Source organism: Idiotropiscis lumnitzeri, chromosome 13 (genome assembly GCF_059441095.1).
Source record: "Idiotropiscis lumnitzeri isolate Australia: NSW breed Sydney's pygmy pipehorse chromosome 13, RoL_Ilum_1.0, whole genome shotgun sequence".
Lineage (NCBI taxonomy): Eukaryota > Metazoa > Chordata > Actinopteri > Syngnathiformes > Syngnathidae > Idiotropiscis > Idiotropiscis lumnitzeri.
In genome coordinates this window covers 21,366,621-21,383,029 of record NC_142403.1, presented here as the reverse complement: position 1 = coordinate 21,383,029, position 16,409 = coordinate 21,366,621, and the positions used below count along the sequence as shown (strand labels likewise).

General features: G+C 43.8%; 2 protein-coding genes across 8 annotated transcripts; one reads left to right on the top strand and one right to left on the bottom strand.

Annotated features, from left to right (window-relative positions):
• Positions 1-748: 748 nt before the first annotated feature.
• On the bottom strand, positions 749-10,293 carry mfn1b (mitofusin 1b). Of its 5 annotated transcripts, none has more exons than XR_015846323.1 (19): positions 10,038-10,288; positions 9,537-9,695; positions 8,693-8,828; positions 8,329-8,491; positions 7,976-8,100; positions 7,513-7,621; positions 6,541-6,648; positions 6,135-6,288; positions 5,506-5,573; positions 4,555-4,676; positions 4,355-4,481; positions 3,832-3,936; positions 3,569-3,671; positions 2,770-2,996; positions 2,429-2,608; positions 2,160-2,356; positions 1,959-2,056; positions 1,836-1,868; positions 749-1,198 (listed from the first exon to the last, which is right to left on the bottom strand). XR_015846323.1 is itself a non-coding variant. In XM_088313207.1 (19 exons), exons 2-19 carry the CDS (start codon positions 9,682-9,684, stop codon positions 1,132-1,134), a joined length of 2,307 nt encoding a protein of 768 aa, XP_088169333.1. In that variant the 5' UTR covers positions 9,685-9,695; positions 9,767-10,293; the 3' UTR covers positions 749-1,131. The 5 variants fall into 5 exon arrangements, 3 of the variants coding, with proteins under 3 accessions (XP_088169333.1, XP_088169332.1, XP_088169334.1); XM_088313207.1 differs by having other exon boundaries at positions 1,959-2,093; positions 9,767-10,293; XM_088313206.1 differs by having other exon boundaries at positions 1,959-2,093; positions 10,038-10,290.
• A 440-nt stretch (positions 10,294-10,733) lies between these two features.
• plaat1 (phospholipase A and acyltransferase 1) lies at positions 10,734-16,169 on the top strand. 3 transcript variants are annotated; one of them, XM_088313451.1, is made up of 5 exons: positions 10,734-10,827; positions 13,303-13,352; positions 13,799-13,931; positions 14,559-14,827; positions 15,421-16,169. In XM_088313451.1, exons 2-5 carry the CDS (start codon positions 13,326-13,328, stop codon positions 15,520-15,522), a joined length of 531 nt encoding a protein of 176 aa, XP_088169577.1. In that variant the 5' UTR covers positions 10,734-10,827; positions 13,303-13,325; the 3' UTR covers positions 15,523-16,169. The 3 variants fall into 3 exon arrangements, with proteins under 3 accessions (XP_088169577.1, XP_088169576.1, XP_088169575.1); XM_088313450.1 differs by lacking the exon at positions 10,734-10,827 and adding an exon at positions 11,054-11,267; XM_088313449.1 differs by lacking the exon at positions 10,734-10,827 and adding an exon at positions 11,054-11,296.
• The last annotated feature ends 240 nt before the right edge of the window (positions 16,170-16,409 follow it).

Below are 16,409 nucleotides of genomic sequence, written 5' to 3'. Positions count from 1 at the left end.
TTTTTTTTGTATTTGTACAGTGGCTTGGTGATACTGATATGTTGCCATGAGTTATTGTCATCAATAATTATATAAAGCTTTTGACAAAGAACGTTATACTTGGTGTTTATGACTCATACTGTGCAGGATTGTGATGAGAGGCAGCAGAAAACGGTAGATGTCATTTACAAAAAAGTGAGCACTAAGAAGAATGTTAAAGCTGGAAATCATAAAACGAAGTGAGTTGTGCACGTAGGAAGATTAAGTTCTGTGGAAATAAATGTAGCAATTTTTTGGGGGGGTACATTATTGCTTTTTTTATTACAATCCATTTCATAGATTACAATATTATTAATTCGTAATTACTATATTAATTATAAAAACTAAAGTACATTTTAGTGTAATTTTGGGGGAGTCTGGAACGGATTAATGGCCTTTCCTTTCATCCAAATAATATGTGAGTGATTTCAATGTGCTACTTTCAATTGGTAGAAAACAGTATTGATCAAATTGTGTCCGTGTCCCCAAATAATGCATCATCCACTTGATAAAAATGCCAGCCCCACCCTAGTCTAGGTGTCATAATGACATGGCATCTGTAAAGGTGAAGTTTATAGACAAAGTGCAGAGTGAAGAAGCATTCAGGAGTGGGAAATATGAATGACACTCATTGCCGTTGATTAAATAGGTACCCTCGGGCAACGTTTTGAGGGAATTCCTTTCTCCAAATAATCTATTTATACAATAAATATGCTCGATCACAAATATCTTTCATAGTCAATGTATTTATTTTTACTTGCTAAAATGCATGTACAGTCTGGCAGACACGAAGATGATTGAGTTCACAAAAGTTTAGTCCAACCCCACCCCCTACACGCGCACGCACACACACAAAGGCATATTCACAGTTTGAAGTGGTACAAATATAGTTTGTTGGTATTCTTTATGACACTAGCGTCACATCATGGAGTGGACAAGTCCAAGACTTAAATGAGTGGTTGACTCTCAAACAATAAAAATCAATTTATAATGGAACTAAAGGAGAAAACAAAATCATATATAAGCTTTATGGCTGTAAAGATTTGGAAAAATGCTTTTGCTGATGGATTGTTTGTGCCTTTGAGTAGAAGAAGGTCGGGAGGATTGACTTGACTATTGAGGCTGCAGGTACTGCTGCGTAAAGGACTCCAACTGTTTCTCCAGCTCGCTAGCTTTATGCCTGAAGACCACACACAGCAGATTAGCGAGTGAGTGAGGAAAAAAAAAAAGGTCATCCAGCTATGACAATAAATGAGGCGTTAGTAAATGTTTTTTTTTTATTGAAAGACTTCATGAGAACAAAGTCATTGTGTCAAGGGGGGAGGAATTTTTTACTAGAGTGAAGAAAGAAAATGTAGATTTGCCGGATGAAGTCGTAATTACACAAGAACAAAGTTGCATATTAGGATGCAGGAAGTATAAAGTTGAAATACAAGAAAAGTGTTTTACTTGAGAATAATGGTCAAGTTTTCAAGACAATGTACGGCGCTCCAAGAGTTTATTAAATTACAAAAAAAAGGTTGAAATTTGATAAAAGGTAATTTCACAAAAGATTTTGAGAAATAATACGGAATTTCAAGTTAAAACTTACTTTATAACAAGACAAATGTATTATGACAATGACCCAATTTTGAAGAAACAATTGAGAGGCGAAAAAAAAGCATCTTAAGTCTCGTTTAATTGAAGCAAAGTGATCAAGCATCCACTTCTGCAGCGGTCTAAGCTCAGCTGTGACAAGAGTCTGATAAGCCACCGTTGTTTTGGGGGGAACAAAAGCATCTAGCGGTGATTGCAATGTAGATAATACTTATACTTACAAATTAATAACGTGGAGACCCGCATTGATTAGTCTGAAGCAACAAATGTATGTGCAAATGAGTTTTTGGTTGTTGGGGCTTTTAATCAGATGCGTTATGCAATGAGAACATTCCGAGACTTACCGCAGGCTTTTGGAGCACCTCTGGACGTTCTCCAGCTGATTGATGGTGACACTCAGCCGGCGGATTTCTGCCTCCAGCTCCTCCTGCGTCTGCTCCACCTGATGACACAGTCGAGCGAAGGTGGTCGCCATCTCCCTGGTAACGCGCAGACTTTTATTTTTTTGGGGGGGGGGGACTTTTTGTGGGCGCTACGATGCTTACTGCTGCACTTGGTGGCTACAGTTGGCGCTGGTGAAGCTGACGATGAGCTGCAGCTTGTCTGTGGCGTAGTCCACAAACTGGCGCTTCAGGCTGCGCTCTTTGGCCTTGGTGGTCCACGTGAGGCGCTCATACAGGTACAGCAAACCGTAGAGGGACGCCATCGTGCAGATGAGCCTCCAGCCTAGCGTCCTCCACACCTCAAGAGACACACGCAAAAACAACGGCACGCTTGGAAAACCAATAGTAGGTCGAATGCGGAAAGAACATACCACTCCTCCGACCACAATGGCGCTCATAGATGTGCGGGACGTGAGGGAGGCGGCGTTGGTTGCCATGGCGAGCATCAGGTCTTCCTGGTTCATGACGGCCGTCTGGTGGGCGGGCGCTGCGACTGTGGACGGGGGTCCCGACGAGGGCGTTGCAGCTTGCGACAGCGCTGGTCGAGAGGCCTGATGGACATGAAAGTGATGTTGAGCTCATTGATTTCAACTTTTTACAGCATGAATTATTAAACATCTGCACTAACTTTTGGTTTAAACCAGAATGGTGAGTACTGTAAATCCCCAATTCGACTTAATCTGAGAATTTAGCCCACTAGTGCAGGCCGCACCTGCAATTTCTGGTCCACAAGTTTGAGCGCTCTGTCGCCGTTGACGGAGCCCAGAAAGCGGTGCACTAAAGCCGTCCAGCCAAAAGAAAAGCGAAACTCGATGTCCTCCTGGAAGTCGTTACACAACGAGGCACAGTTGAGGTCGTAACTCAGGTCCAGCTGCCTGTTGGGCACCAGCATGTGGATTTGGTTCTGGCTGGCGGAGGGCAGCAGAGGGAGCATACTGTCTGTAGACGGAATAGGAGGGGGGGGGGGGTCACTGTTTGTTACTCACATGTAATGGAATGTCATCACAGTGCTGTCTAAACTTTCCTATGGAGGCCTTCCAAAAAAATATCAAAAGAGTGGCATTTTGGGTTTTTCTTCAAGACGCTGAAACCAATTTGAGGTGTAGTAAAGTAACCCTGTTATGCACCAAACATTGAAATAATGACAACTGTCTAAATCTATCTCGGTGTTGTAGGTGATAAACCGTCAAACCGGCCATCGTTCCAAAAACGTGAGCGTCTCAGGAGCGACCTGAAAATGCAGCAACATTTTCAAAGCCAAATGCAGGCAAGAAAAACTTGTTGCGTCATTTCCAACAAGCTTCTTTTCAATACGTGACCGGACGATATTTTCTTTTTTAATTCATTTGCAAACAAAAATCTATTAAGATGGTCTGCTGCGTCAACATAATCGAGAAATAAAATGACCTTTTGGATTTTGGCAAATGAATGCAATGACAGACAATTGATTTTTTTTTTTGCAGCGGTCTGGTTGTGGTTTGTGAATGCAGAAGTGCAAATATTGATGACACCTGTCATGAATCTCTGAGTTGATTGGACGGAGGCGTTGACGGCGTCTGAGCAGCGGAAAGCCAAGTTTTTGCCCATCCCCTCTTCCACATGGGACAGCAATTCCTGTCGGAGATGCAAAAAAAAAAAGACCAAAATATTTCACTTCCAAATGCACACGACAGAAAAAAAGGTTGAGTGGTGCATCATATTTTTTGGACGACTGAAAAGGCAGCTGATCAGAAAAAGGATCAAGAAACGAGTGTGCGTGTGTGTTTGGACTCACAGACTTGTAGAGCTTGAGCACTTGAGGCGATGGGTGGAAGTCGGCATGGAACTCGTCCACAATCACATGAAGACGGCAGATCTCCTCGCTCATGGCGTTGGACACCTCAAGAAAGGACAAATTCAGCACAACGCGTCTTCCGAGCAACATCGAATCGTTCCCTTTTTTTCAAACGGAGTCGTGTTTGCGCTTCCGCCACCAAATGGACCTTTTGTCACTTTGCTTCCCGAGTACAACCTCCTTTAAAATGTTGGCTTCGGTCACCTTTTAGCGCACCCGAACGGCCGGCCTGCAAGTTGACGACGACGACAACGTCCGGCGTGAAACGAAGCTACGAGCGACACGGAATCGATTTCCACATTTCACATTTTTTCAAGTCAAACCGCTTGAAGAAATTGAGATGCCGGCAATTCACGTGCAATCTTTTTGGAAAGACGCGTCAAACATTCGGCAGTAGAGACGAACCTGTCTGAAAAGCATTTTGGTGGTGCCACTTGGCAACTTTGTTGGCGCCTCAAGTCACCTTTGACTCCACATCCTCAGTGATGGCCTTGATCTTCGCATCGATGTCGTCAATCAGCAGTCGGAGTTGATTCCTCACAAAGTCCAGCCGGTCCTTTTGATATTCGCGGTCCTCCAATGCCGCTACTCTAAACGGCCATCCGACAGGGCGGCCATTTTAGACGCTCGTCTTGCAATCAAAAGCCACGACGTGCGACTCACCTCTTGTCGGCCGCCTCCATGTTGATGGCGTCCATGATGCTCTGGACTTTTTGGGTGATCTGCTTGGCCCTGATCGTGTGCTGCTCAAACTTTGTTTTCACTGCTGACTGCGAGATACACTCCTGCGAGGCCATAACACGCACACGCAAACGTTACTGTGACATTGTCGGGGCGAGACTCGCTCGCTCGCGCACGCACATCCGCTGCTTTTTACCTGAAGTCAAAGCAAACGGCGGCAGCCGATTGTGCGTGGCCCCCAAAAAGTAGAAAGTCACAGTAACGTGGCGGTGAAAAGCAGAAAAACATCAAATGAACACAACGTAAACATCAAAACGCTTTTGTGTGCGATGCCGACTGATTTTGTAAACGCTGTTAAGTGTGCATTAGGGAGAAAATTTAAAGCAACGGCCTCTTGATGTTGTTCTGCTCAATTTGCATGCAAGTCATTTTGCTTTCAGCTTCACGACAGTTACGGAAGCAACTGCGGCCAAAAAATTGTTTTTGTGGGTGTGATGATGGAATTTGCTGATTTTTCTTGTGCAAAACAAACCAACAAAAGGGGAGGGGGGAAATTCAGAACTAAACGGAAAACCTATCGAAAAGGAAAGTAAAGCAGGAGATGCCCTCGCCTTAGTGAATCTAGACTTCAACAATGAAGACGCAAGTTGATGAAAAAAAAAGAAAAAAGCACAGAACACGCAGCAGCTCGTCGGAGGTTGTTTGAAGACAAAGTTGATAGCTCGCGCAAGCTAACAGCGGCTAATGTTGCGATGTGGAAATTCCTGCAAGAGAGCATCTTGGACTCGGGTCGCCGAGCTGCGCCACTGGACAGTAGCGACCGCGTCTGCTCAGTGTGCAACAACTCAAAGCAGCTAAAAGCGGCCTTTGCTTTTGCAACAGCAGCAAAACACTCTCCCAACACACACACACACCAAAAGGCCGCTAACACACCTCAAAGCTCCTTTCAAAGCTCTGGAACTCTTTGAGTCTCTCCTGGAAGCCTTCAGCCAGAGCGCCACCTGGTGGATGGAATCAACATGTTTTTTGATTCAAAATACTGCATCGGTGTGAACGTCAAGTTTGTTTGTCTTTTTGTGCCCAGAGACGGAGCGGCATCTCTCACCCAAGGACACGCGCTATCGAAAACGGATGTCTCGATTGAGCGCATATAAAACTTTCGTTTCTTCCACGACTGGCTTTGTTCTACTCGTGCTTTATTCCGCAATGCCGCCATGTTTAAGAACAGAAGGCGCGGCTCAAGTTGACGAGATGCTGTGCGAGGATTTGCGCCCATTTCGCATCGAGATGACGTTGCCGCTTTGTTGCTCGTTTGGCGACGTAAAATACATGGCGGAAACGACGTCCCGTGTCAAGCGTAGCGACTTGAATTCAAAGGGCAGCACGTCGTTTGTTCGTTCGCAACCTTGACGCAGTGACGTGCGCGTGGACGAGTATAAAGACGCCTTTTGACTGCAACGGGAGGTCGATGGAGGGGTGAGCCCGAAACGCACTTTTGATGCTGCCATCCGGTTCCGAGTTGTCACCTTTTTGAGCAGGTGTCATCGGACCCAAAGCCTCACCTGTCTCGGGCATGCCTTGCGCCCGCTGCATGCGAGAGATGAGCACCTCTTTGGCGGAGACGAAGAAAATGCGGTTGGGCGCTTGGTCACGGTCCACAACCTTCAGCTCTTCCACGAGGAAGTCGACGCAACGATCTGTGTGCTGCTTTCGCACCTGGGAGGACGAGGGCAGAAGGAAAGCATTAAACAAAGAAGCCATCCCATCCGCCCGTCTTCGATATCGCTTCTCCTCACGAGGGTTGCGAGCTTGAAGTGGATGCCAGCCAATCACAGGGCACGAATGAACAAACAGAAGACAAGAGAAAAGCCAGGCCACGCGAGGACGGGAGATGTTGGATTTGAACCGCCAACCTCACCCGGGTGTCACATGACCGACCGTCTTGGAAGGGATCCAAACGTTACTCACGTCTTCCATGTATTCCGGCTCGTTGGCTGAAGCGTCCCAGCGATTGTTGAGGATGAAGATGTTGGGCTTGGACAAGCGTTCGTTGACTTTGTGGAAGAAATGTTTTTCCTAGATGGTGACACAGGAAATAAGGTGAAGTGGTCACTTTTGAAAAATCCCATTTATTCGCGGTTGGGGGGGGGTGCAAACTTTCGCATTAAAAGTTACATCAGCAACATGATTCTACCGATTTTTTTTTTAGAGGCAGCAAAAATGAAGACAAAAGCCAACCAAGCTTTGAAGAGACATAAAAAAACTCCCTTTTTTTCCTCCGAAGAACGCGGACCTCATTTATCAAATAGTGCGTGCATCAGTTCTAAATTTGTTTAAACGACTGAAAGTTAATGTGTGCAAAAAGACCCCCCCCAAAAAAAGTGCATTTATCAAAGCATTAATTCAGTTTGGAACAATCTCGCCTGTTTGCGTCTCGCCTCATTTGCATTGAGAAACTTTTCCAGATTATTTTGGATACTGCCATACGAACTTTCGGTGGGGAAAAAAAAAGGAACGCAAGGTGTAGCAGATTGACCCACTTAGTGGATCGATCCATCCTTTTTTTTTTCATGCAAATTTGCTTATTTTTGACTTGCGTGTTTTTAATGTGTCAGCTTTACAAACACGATAAATTAGCGAGCAATTTAGGAACTTTCCATTTATTTTTAGATCTGCAAATAGCACATTCAAAGGATTTGGTTGATTTTTATTGCGCTTTATGCATTCTAAATGCCAAAAAGATTCATTCAGTGTGTCAAGCTCTCATGTCCACTTTTAAAGACACATTTCTATTCTTTAGTTTTCGACTCAACGTGAGACCGTCGCTGTTCGTCGGATATCCGTTGTCACTTTTAATTTGGTTCCGGCGCAGGCGTAAGGTGACATGGAAGCAAGTTCACAGACATGCGGTCAAGTTGAACGCAGCACGAGTGTCATCACCGTGTTCATGAGCGTGGATTCAGAGTTGGCAACAAGCACAAAGACGTCGGCATCCAGGCAAAACTTGTCGATCCAGCTGTCCAGCTCTGATGTCACATCTGTTCCCGGGCTGACGGATGACACAGCAGTTATTCAATGGGCCACTCGTTTTACATTCCTTCAATTTTGAAGGTGGCACATGATGGAAAATGGAATTGTTGAGCAAATAAGCGGCGCATGATAGATGACTTGACGCCTTTTGTGCCACGTACACACAAATTGCGCCGCTCTGCTCCGGCAAGCGCAAGTTGCTCGAGTTGTTGCCACGGCCAAACAAATAGTAGAGAGTCGCGCAGTTGCAAGCGGGTCTCTCAAAACGGGGGAATTGCAGCGAGACAAGAACGAGTCTGATGAACGCATGTGAGCCATTTCATTAAAACACATTGCAACTCTTTTCAATGGTGAGGAAAAAAAAAGGGTCTACCTGTCTACCAGCACCAGGTCATCCCGAAGCAGGGCACACTTGTTCTTGGGCCAAAATACACGAACGAGGCAGCCGGCATCCAAACTCTCGTCCATGTGGAGAGCGTGAGCCAGCTGGTTGACGGTCTGCAGATTTTGGAAAGACGCAAGTGGGATCCTCTTTTTCAGAGTTCTAACAGGCACCGTTTGAAAATGAGGGAATTGAAAACTTGAAGAACATTAGTCCCAAACCGTAGAGAAAAGTTTCATTGCTCAAATAAAAAATGTATTCTTCTTATTGTTGAGATTTGGATCTTTGTGTCAAATTAAATGTTTGCGGATAAAATAACACGACTCGATTAAGACACGGCTGACCTTGATGCTCTTCTCCTCGTCCGAGCCTTCCGTCTTGAGGTAGGCCTTGTCCTCATCCGTCCCCTCCACGCTCAGGAAGCAGTTGGTGGTGTGACCGATACCGCTGGGCAGCACGCGGTCCCTCAGCATGGCGTTGACAACTGTGCTTTTACCGTTACTTGTCCTACAAGCACAGAATACCTCGTTGACGACAGATGGCTCCTTTTCTTGCTCGCCGGCAATGCTTTCTGCAAATGTGGCTTTGAAAGACGCAATCTATCAAAGATGGCGCAGCAACAATTCAAAGCAGAATCTCTCTCGAATGGAAATCTCTAAACTGCAAATCTCTGAGAGAATTGCGCAAGTTCCTCCGTCACGGGTTTACCTTCCAAAAAAGGCCACTTTCATGTGTCTGCGAGCCAGGACCTCCTTGATGACGGCAAGTTTATCTGCATAGGCTTGGATCTCCAACTTTTGATCTAGACTTGCCATTTTGCCCATGGCTTTATTCCTGCAGGTTTCTGTTCAACAAGCACAGTTAGACAACATCAACACTATGCATCTTTTTTTTTAAACGTGTGTCACCTGCATCTAGCAAAAAAAAAGAAAAGAGAAGAAAATTGAGGTCTATGACCTATTCTCAAGAGTTGCCTTGAGCATTTGATCAGATTCAGAACAAAAACATGCTTGGATGAATACCGCTGCCATCGCAAATTGATTTCATCACAAGTTTTAGACAGGAAGGCTCAGCAACAAAAGAAACAAACACTGATGAAAATACAATGTCCTTAGGATACAGACACAGAATGACAAGGCTTAATACAACATTTCAAGGTTACAGATAGCAAGACTACATACACACACAAAACCAACAAAAGTGAGTGTCACGCCAGTGTCACGCCGTCCCTGCACACAAATAATTATGGTAAATATGACTTTACTACTCCATGAGTAACGATTAGTGATAGCCACTGTAGGAATGGAACGTCGAATGACATACAGTGAGGAGCCCATTTAGATATCGGCGGTGTTCCACAGGGCTCTATACCAGGTCCACATCTGTACCTTATATTCGGCATGACTGCTACAACTGCTTGCCATTCCAATAGAAAACTGCGAGTATCCCACTCCTCAGTTCACTGATTCTGACAGTACAGTAATTTCTACACCAATGTCAGCACTGCAGTCGAAAATGAAGGCTAGTCAAAAGAGCAAACAACCCAAAGTACCTTCCACAAACTCGCTGGTCTCCGTCACGTAACTGAGGAGCTGCTCAAATAGGCCACTTATGGTCTTCTTGGCCACCACAAAATGTTTCAGGGGGGAAAACATTCCTCTGGCTGAATCGGTGCGTTGAAATGGGGGGGCCACGGCCATGGCGACGACAACTACACAAAAGTCACAAAAGGTCAAATGAGTAGAGTACAACAATCGTGACATTGGCGTGGAATCACGTTACTTTATTTTGATCCGTTACTGGAAGGGGGGACCCGGTGGACGTAAACAATAGCAGCTCGTGTCAATGCGATCATTTAACATCTGATACTTCGACCACAAAATGTGTACGAAGCAAGCAGAGATCACGTTTATGCACCTAAAAACGAGTTTAGACGAGTTGCCGCTTGCGCATTTGGCCAGCTAGCCGGTTAGCTGTGAGCTATCTAGCTAGTTGCAAGCAAGCAGTCGTCAAAGCATGAGCGTAGTAAACCTTGTGCTAATTATGTTATTACCACAGTCCTAAAACCTCCAGGGTCCTCTTCTCAATACATGAACAGGCAAATTGCTCCTCTATGACAATGTTGTTAATCCCTGCGTGCGGTGGATGAGCATTTGTTGCTACTCAGGGTAACCTTATGTTGCTCTAATAGAACGTATTGTCAAATAAATTTCAGAAGCAAATAAGGAAAGAAATATTCAAAATAAAAGAAAATCATCTTGACAGCGCATGATGATTTAAAAAAGTCACCAAATAATTTATAAACCTTACAAAATTAAATACTAATACACAATACAGTACTTTTTGAGAGGTAGTCTCGCTGCCTCCGTACATCGACGGAGATTTCGTTACACTTTAGGATTATTGTGAAACTTCTAACAAACAATTTCCGGTCATGGTCGCGCAAAAATTGGCTTGATGATACTCAAAACGCCACGCAGAGGCAATAGCCAATCAAAGAGCAAGGATTTTTATATTATTATTTTCATTATTATTATTTATTTATTTATTTATTTTCAGTTGGCAACTTAATAAGGCTCACTCACCTGTATTACAGTGCAGTAAAGTTCACTCGTCGCCCTGCAAAGCATTGTGGAGCCAACATCTGGACTGCCACTTGTCCGAGCCACCATATGCGTTTGGAACGTTAATAAGAGTTTCGAGGGACGCACATGTTGAAATTTGGGGCGGTGATGGAACTTCCATCACATGCAGATAATGTACGTGATTCACTTTTTGTAGTTTGTGTGAGGTCTGGGCAGCTAGACCTCGTTTTGAACCTATGTTACATTTCTAATTTTAGAGTACGTACTCTTTGGCAACGATGTGAAAATGATTCTGTTGCTTTGTGAGAATTCTAGTATGACTGCGCAATGAACTTGAGTTCATCATTCAAATCGAGTCGTTAACTTTGCATTTTGCTTCTATTGAGTTGCTGTTTTTGTTTTTGCTTCTCGTGTTGCTGCAAGTGGATGGAACAATACAGGAGAGGAAACACCTCTTTGTGCCTCCATGCGTGTGTTGGTGAATGTGTGTGTTTTGTGAACGTGTGTGTCCTTAGCACACCACCGTCACCAGCCAGAGATCCCCAACACATCCACAGTGGCATCCAGCTTCTGCTTGGACTTTGAGTAAACTTCAAACTTGTTGTCACTGAAACTTGGATTTAATCTCTTCCTGTTTTCTTTTTCTGCTTGTCTTGATTTTATGCTCATTCGTGGACTTATTATGGAGAATTAAAATGGTGAGAAAGAAAAAACTGCTTGTGTTTGAGTAAGTATTGCTCCCGTCCTGATGTGTTCTTTTATGCCATTGTGCTTGCTACCTTTGACAGCCGGCGTTCCCAAACGTTTCCAAGACCGCAATTCATAGCAGAAATGAACAGTTCTCTCAGGGAATAATTTACTAATACAAACAAGATTCAGAAAGCGATTTGGCAAGAAAATGTGTGCGTGATAAACGACTCAGGACACGATGTTTGGGCTTCTCCACTGTTGTGATTTATATTGAATGTTTGTTTTTCTCTTTTTCGATTGTCTTCTATGATGGGAGATATGAATTAGAACGTGTTTTGATGCTTCCAATGTGTCATAGGCTTCATTCTTCCAAATAACGTCTTTCTCCTTTTCCTCATGGCTTTATCGTCACACGTTCATTCTTAATGAAACTGCTTTCTTGCAAATGTATCACTCTCATCCACCCACTAGTGTTTTTTTTTTGTTTTTACAGTTTATGCAGACGGAAGTGTTTTTCATGTAACATAAAATGGACTGAAGGATTTTTCTGCCGGCTTCCGCATTGTGTCAGTGCTATTGTGGCAGCGATGTGTGTGTATTGTATGTGTGTGTTTGTTTGTGTGTGTGAGAGCTGAGTGGTATTGTGTGCTGCGTAGGTACGCGCACGTGACCTTTACACGGTGTGCAACTCCATCTAGCATTCTCTGTCATATGTTTCTTAGAAGCCCACTCTTATGCTGTACATTGTAAAACTGTGCAAAAGTCTTGAATCACTACTCGATTTGTTACCCAACTACATTTTGGTGAGGTGCTGGAAGGTTGGGCAGACATGTGTGTATTTGTTTTTACCATTTGAATCATAATGATATAAATGGACGTCCTCCACCGGAGATATTTCTGACCGCCACCTTCAAGATTGGAAATGCTAGCTGCTGTCTGCTTATCGTCCTCTTGAAAGCAGAATGTTGCTTGCTAACTAATAAAGTAGATTGTCAAGGAACGGTTCAGTCTCAGTTGAGGTCTGCGTCGTATTGAGACGTGCTTAAATCAGGTTGCGGCAAAGTTCTGTTCCTACAGAACTAATAATTACAATAAATCTTAGACTAAAAAAACACTTGTAGGTCTTAAATAAATATCGTATCAATGAAATGAAAAATAAAAAGGACGGTTGTAATTCAGCATGCCTTCTTGTGACCACGCATTTTTCCGCCAATGAACAAACGGGTTCAATTATAACCTTGAAACATATAGAGAAAGTCTACACACCCCTGTTCAGGTGTTAGATTTTTGGGCTGTTCCATGATGAATACATCCAAAACTTTTTCCACATTATTGTTTGCGACAATCTGTGAAACTCGGTCGAAAAACGTTTTGATCTTTTTGAGTGATTTTGGTTGCATTTGCGCCAAACATACCTTTTGGAATGATGGCCAATAAATTAGAATTAGAATTAGAATTAGAAATCCCTTTATTGTCATTGTACTCAAGTGTGCAACGAGATTAGAGGGCTCCCCTCTCCAGTGCAATACAACAATAATACAGACAAATATATAAATTAGATAAATAAATAAGAGAGTGCAATGGAATTTAGTACTGAATAGGGTAAATAAAAACACATCACAATGCTGTTCTGCAAGGTAAGGGTGTTCTCGTGTGTGTGTGAGAGTTCAGAATGGAGATGGCTCTCGGAAAGAAACTGTTTCTCAGTCTAAAATGTAACCTTAGTTCAAAATTTGAGTCCAAAACTCTCACAATCTTGGTGAAGTTGAATTGGTCTCATAAGAGCAAGGTTAAATTTTCGATCTCTAATTCCAAAATGCATGCTTGTTTTTTCAATATACGCTATAGCCACAATGTGTATTTCAGGACAGGAGTGGAAACAGACCAACTCCTGTGCAGTCGTTGTAGCTTTGCTAAAACAAATCTAATGATACAACTTCATCTAATAATAAGATTGCAACATTCTATTTGCTCAAAGTTTATTTTTCCAGCATCAGTTGACAGTCAAGTCACGCTGTGTGTGTTTTCTTTTTTCCTCATTAGAACTTGTGGAAGTATGTTGTGGGATGGATAAACGGCAACACAGCTCTAGTGTAAGTTGCAATTCATCTGAAAAGTCTCAACGCGACGTGAAACATCTGCAGCAACTGTTTCATCAAATTCCAATTATAATTCATTATATAATTATTTTTCAGAAGGTCAAGAACTTCATTTGTTTACACACACACAGACAGACAGTCCAATCCAATCCAACGTTATTTCTAGAGTGCATTTCACGACAGCTGGAGCCGTAACAAAGTGCTTTCCATGTGGTGTCGTAGAAATTAGCGGGAAATTAGAACACAAATTAAAAGATAGCAGAAGAACAGCAGAACAGCGACAGTCTCATGTTGAATCGAAAGATCACTCACACACACACACACAAATGCATATTTTATTCGGGTTCTTTTTTTTTTCTTCTTTTGGGTGTTTTTAAAGCAGCGTGCTTCAACTCAACTGTGAATTGAAAAGAGACAATTTGTCCAAATCGTGTGTACAGATGGCCTCGAATGACCCCGCTGATCCCGTCGGCAACCCTCGGCCAGGCGATCTCATTGAGATCTTCAGACCAGCCTATCAGCATTGGGCGCTCTACCTGGGGGATGGTTACATCATCAACTTGACTCCTGTTGGTCAGTGCCAATCGGTGATCACGTACGCAAAAAGAAGACCAGGACAAGAATCATCATCTTTCACATGAATGTCAAATAAGTTTTCACGCTTGCGACATGTTGATTCTCTTGAAGATTGCGGCCGTGCTGGAGCTTATTCCATAGGCGGTGTCGCACCCTGAACTGGTCGCCAGCCAATCGCAGGGCACACCAAGACGAACATCCATTCACACTCACCATCACAATTTAGAGTGCGCAATTAAGCCTCAATGCATTGTTTTGGAATGCGGAAGAAAACCGCAATACCCGGAGGAAAGCCACGCATGCACGGAGAGAACATGCAAATCCCACACAGGAAGGGCGGAGCCGGAATCGAACCCACAACCTCTGCACTGTGAGACGCACGAGCTAACCGGTGTCCATCGTGCCGCTTATCGTATAGTTGGTTCAGAAAATTGGGACGTGATTGTATATGTGTTATGAATTGCAGTTTTTAAGAGGTGGACTGAGTCAGGCAACTTACTGACGGTCCAAAAGCTCGGCCTACCGCCGTTGTCACCTACAGTCGTTATGCTGAAACGGTTTTCTGTTCTTTTCCGATAAATATCATGTTGCAGAAAAACAAAAGTGTTTTTCTCTCATCTCCAGATGAGAGCCAAGCCGCCACCATGTCCAGCGTGAAGTCCGTCTTCAGCCGCAAGGCGGTGGTGCGCATGCAGCTGCTCAAGGAGGTGGTGGGAAGTGACTCGTACCGCGTCAACAACAAGTACGATCACAACCACACGCCCCTGCCCGTCTGTGAGATCATCCAGCGAGCGCAAGTCCTGATTGGCCAGGAGGTGTCCTATGACCTGCTGGGGAGTAACTGCGAGCACTTTGTCACCTTGCTGCGCTACGGGGAGGGCGTGTCTGAACAGGTGCCTCATACTCAAGTCATCAGCGTTTTGTGGATCCGTCCACACCACAAACGGTTCATCTAACCACATCTTCATGGATCCGCTCTGTAATCTTGCGGAAACAGAAAAGAAAGAAAACCACAGAAAGAAAAAAAAAAAGACTAGATATTGAAACGAGTCCATTCACTCACTGATTAATTTCTTAAAAGTAAGAGGAATGTCGTGTCTGTTGTCAAGGTTGCAGATGAAGCAAAAATACCACCCGAGTCTTTTGGGTCTTCTACTAAGTACTTTCAAATAACAGAGGTGTGCACTTGACCCTTTTTTACCGGTCAGTCCTCCGGCCCCGACCTCGAACTCCCGGACTTATGCGTAAAAATTGTGTACGATCTTCAAAGAATGCCGGCATTGCGCAACACCATTTTAACATGCAGCAGGTGCCGCCCTAGCCTCGGTGACATGCCTTTTAGAACTCGGAAGGAGAAAAAAAATTGCCGGCTCCCTCTAGCTTTGGTGTTGGTGCCTTCTATACAGAACAGCAACTAAAAAAAATATTCTGGCTTGGTGTCAAATGATTTTTGTCTGTTTCCTATTTTTCTTTGTTTTGTCGACAGGCTACAAGGGCCATCGGGGCCATCAGTTTGGTGACGGCAGCAGCAAGCGCCTTCTCTGTCCTGGGACTGATTAACACTCGATCCAGAAACCGGCCCTTCTGACGGCTCCTGTGCAGTTGCTGCAGTTCAACATATTTGCGACAGAAAGCCAGCAGATTGCTGGTGAAAGGAATCAGGAATAAAAACAAACAACTCAGGGCTGATTGTGACATCTTTCATTTGTTATTAATTTCTCTCAACTGAGAAAGGCACATAATGATTAGAAAAAAATTCAATTTATTTTTTGTTAGTACAGCACAGCACACAAGAGGTTAGTACGTCCGCCTTACAGTTCACAGGTGCAGGGTTTGATTACGGGCTTTGGCTTTCCTGTGTGGCGTTTGCATGTTCTCCCCGTGCCTGCATGGCTTTTCTCCGGGTAGTCCGGTTTCCTCCCAAATTCTCAAAACATGCCCATTAGGTTGATTGGACACTCTGGGTGCGATTGTGAGAGCCGATAATTGTTGTTCTCTGTGTGCCCTGCGATTGGCTGACGACTAGTTTGGGGTGTACGTCGCCTACTGCCCGAAGACACTTGGGAGAGGCTCCAGCACGCTCGTGACACTTGTGAGGAGAAGCGGATCGGATAATGGATGGATGGACAGTTCATATTGCCAACAAAGACATGAAAAGAAATGGCTTAAAAGCCGGAAGCAATGATACATAGTTTTTGGTCTTCTTACCATTTATGGGCAATAAAAAGTCAATGAGAGCTATTTTTTGTGAAGAGAGAGTTTGTTTTTTTCCTTGTGTAATACAACAGTAAGAATACATTTTTACTTTTGTACTGAAGTACATTTCAAGTTGTATTTTTTTTACTTTCACATAAGTAAAGTAGTTAAATACGTACTTATCCTTTTAGGCAAGCATCTGTACTTCTACTTAAGTACAAAATGCTAGTACTTTGCACTTTCGTAAATTGCCATCATCGTTTATTCCCGCGAAGCAAA

What these genes read in the sequence shown, in the direction of transcription:
- plaat1 (XM_088313451.1), top strand. Translation starts at nt 13,326, where the DNA reads ATGGATAAACGGCAACACAGCTCTAGT. An exon ending in CATCAACTTGACTCCTGTTG is followed by an intron (nt 13,932 to 14,558) that starts GTCAGTGCCAAT and finishes TCTCATCTCCAG; the next exon opens with ATGAGAGCCAAGCCGCCACC. An exon ending in GGGAGGGCGTGTCTGAACAG is followed by an intron (nt 14,828 to 15,420) that starts GTGCCTCATACT and finishes TTTTGTCGACAG; the next exon opens with GCTACAAGGGCCATCGGGGC.
- mfn1b (XM_088313207.1), bottom strand. Translation starts at nt 9,684, where the DNA reads ATGGCCGTGGCCCCCCCATTTCAACGCACCGATTCAGCCAGAGGAATG. An exon ending in TTGTGGACCAGAAATTGCAG is followed by an intron (nt 2,609 to 2,769) that starts GTGCGGCCTGCA and finishes CATGTCCATCAG; the next exon opens with GCCTCTCGACCAGCGCTGTC. An exon ending in TGTAGCCACCAAGTGCAGCA is followed by an intron (nt 2,094 to 2,159) that starts GTAAGCATCGTA and finishes GCGCGTTACCAG; the next exon opens with GGAGATGGCGACCACCTTCG.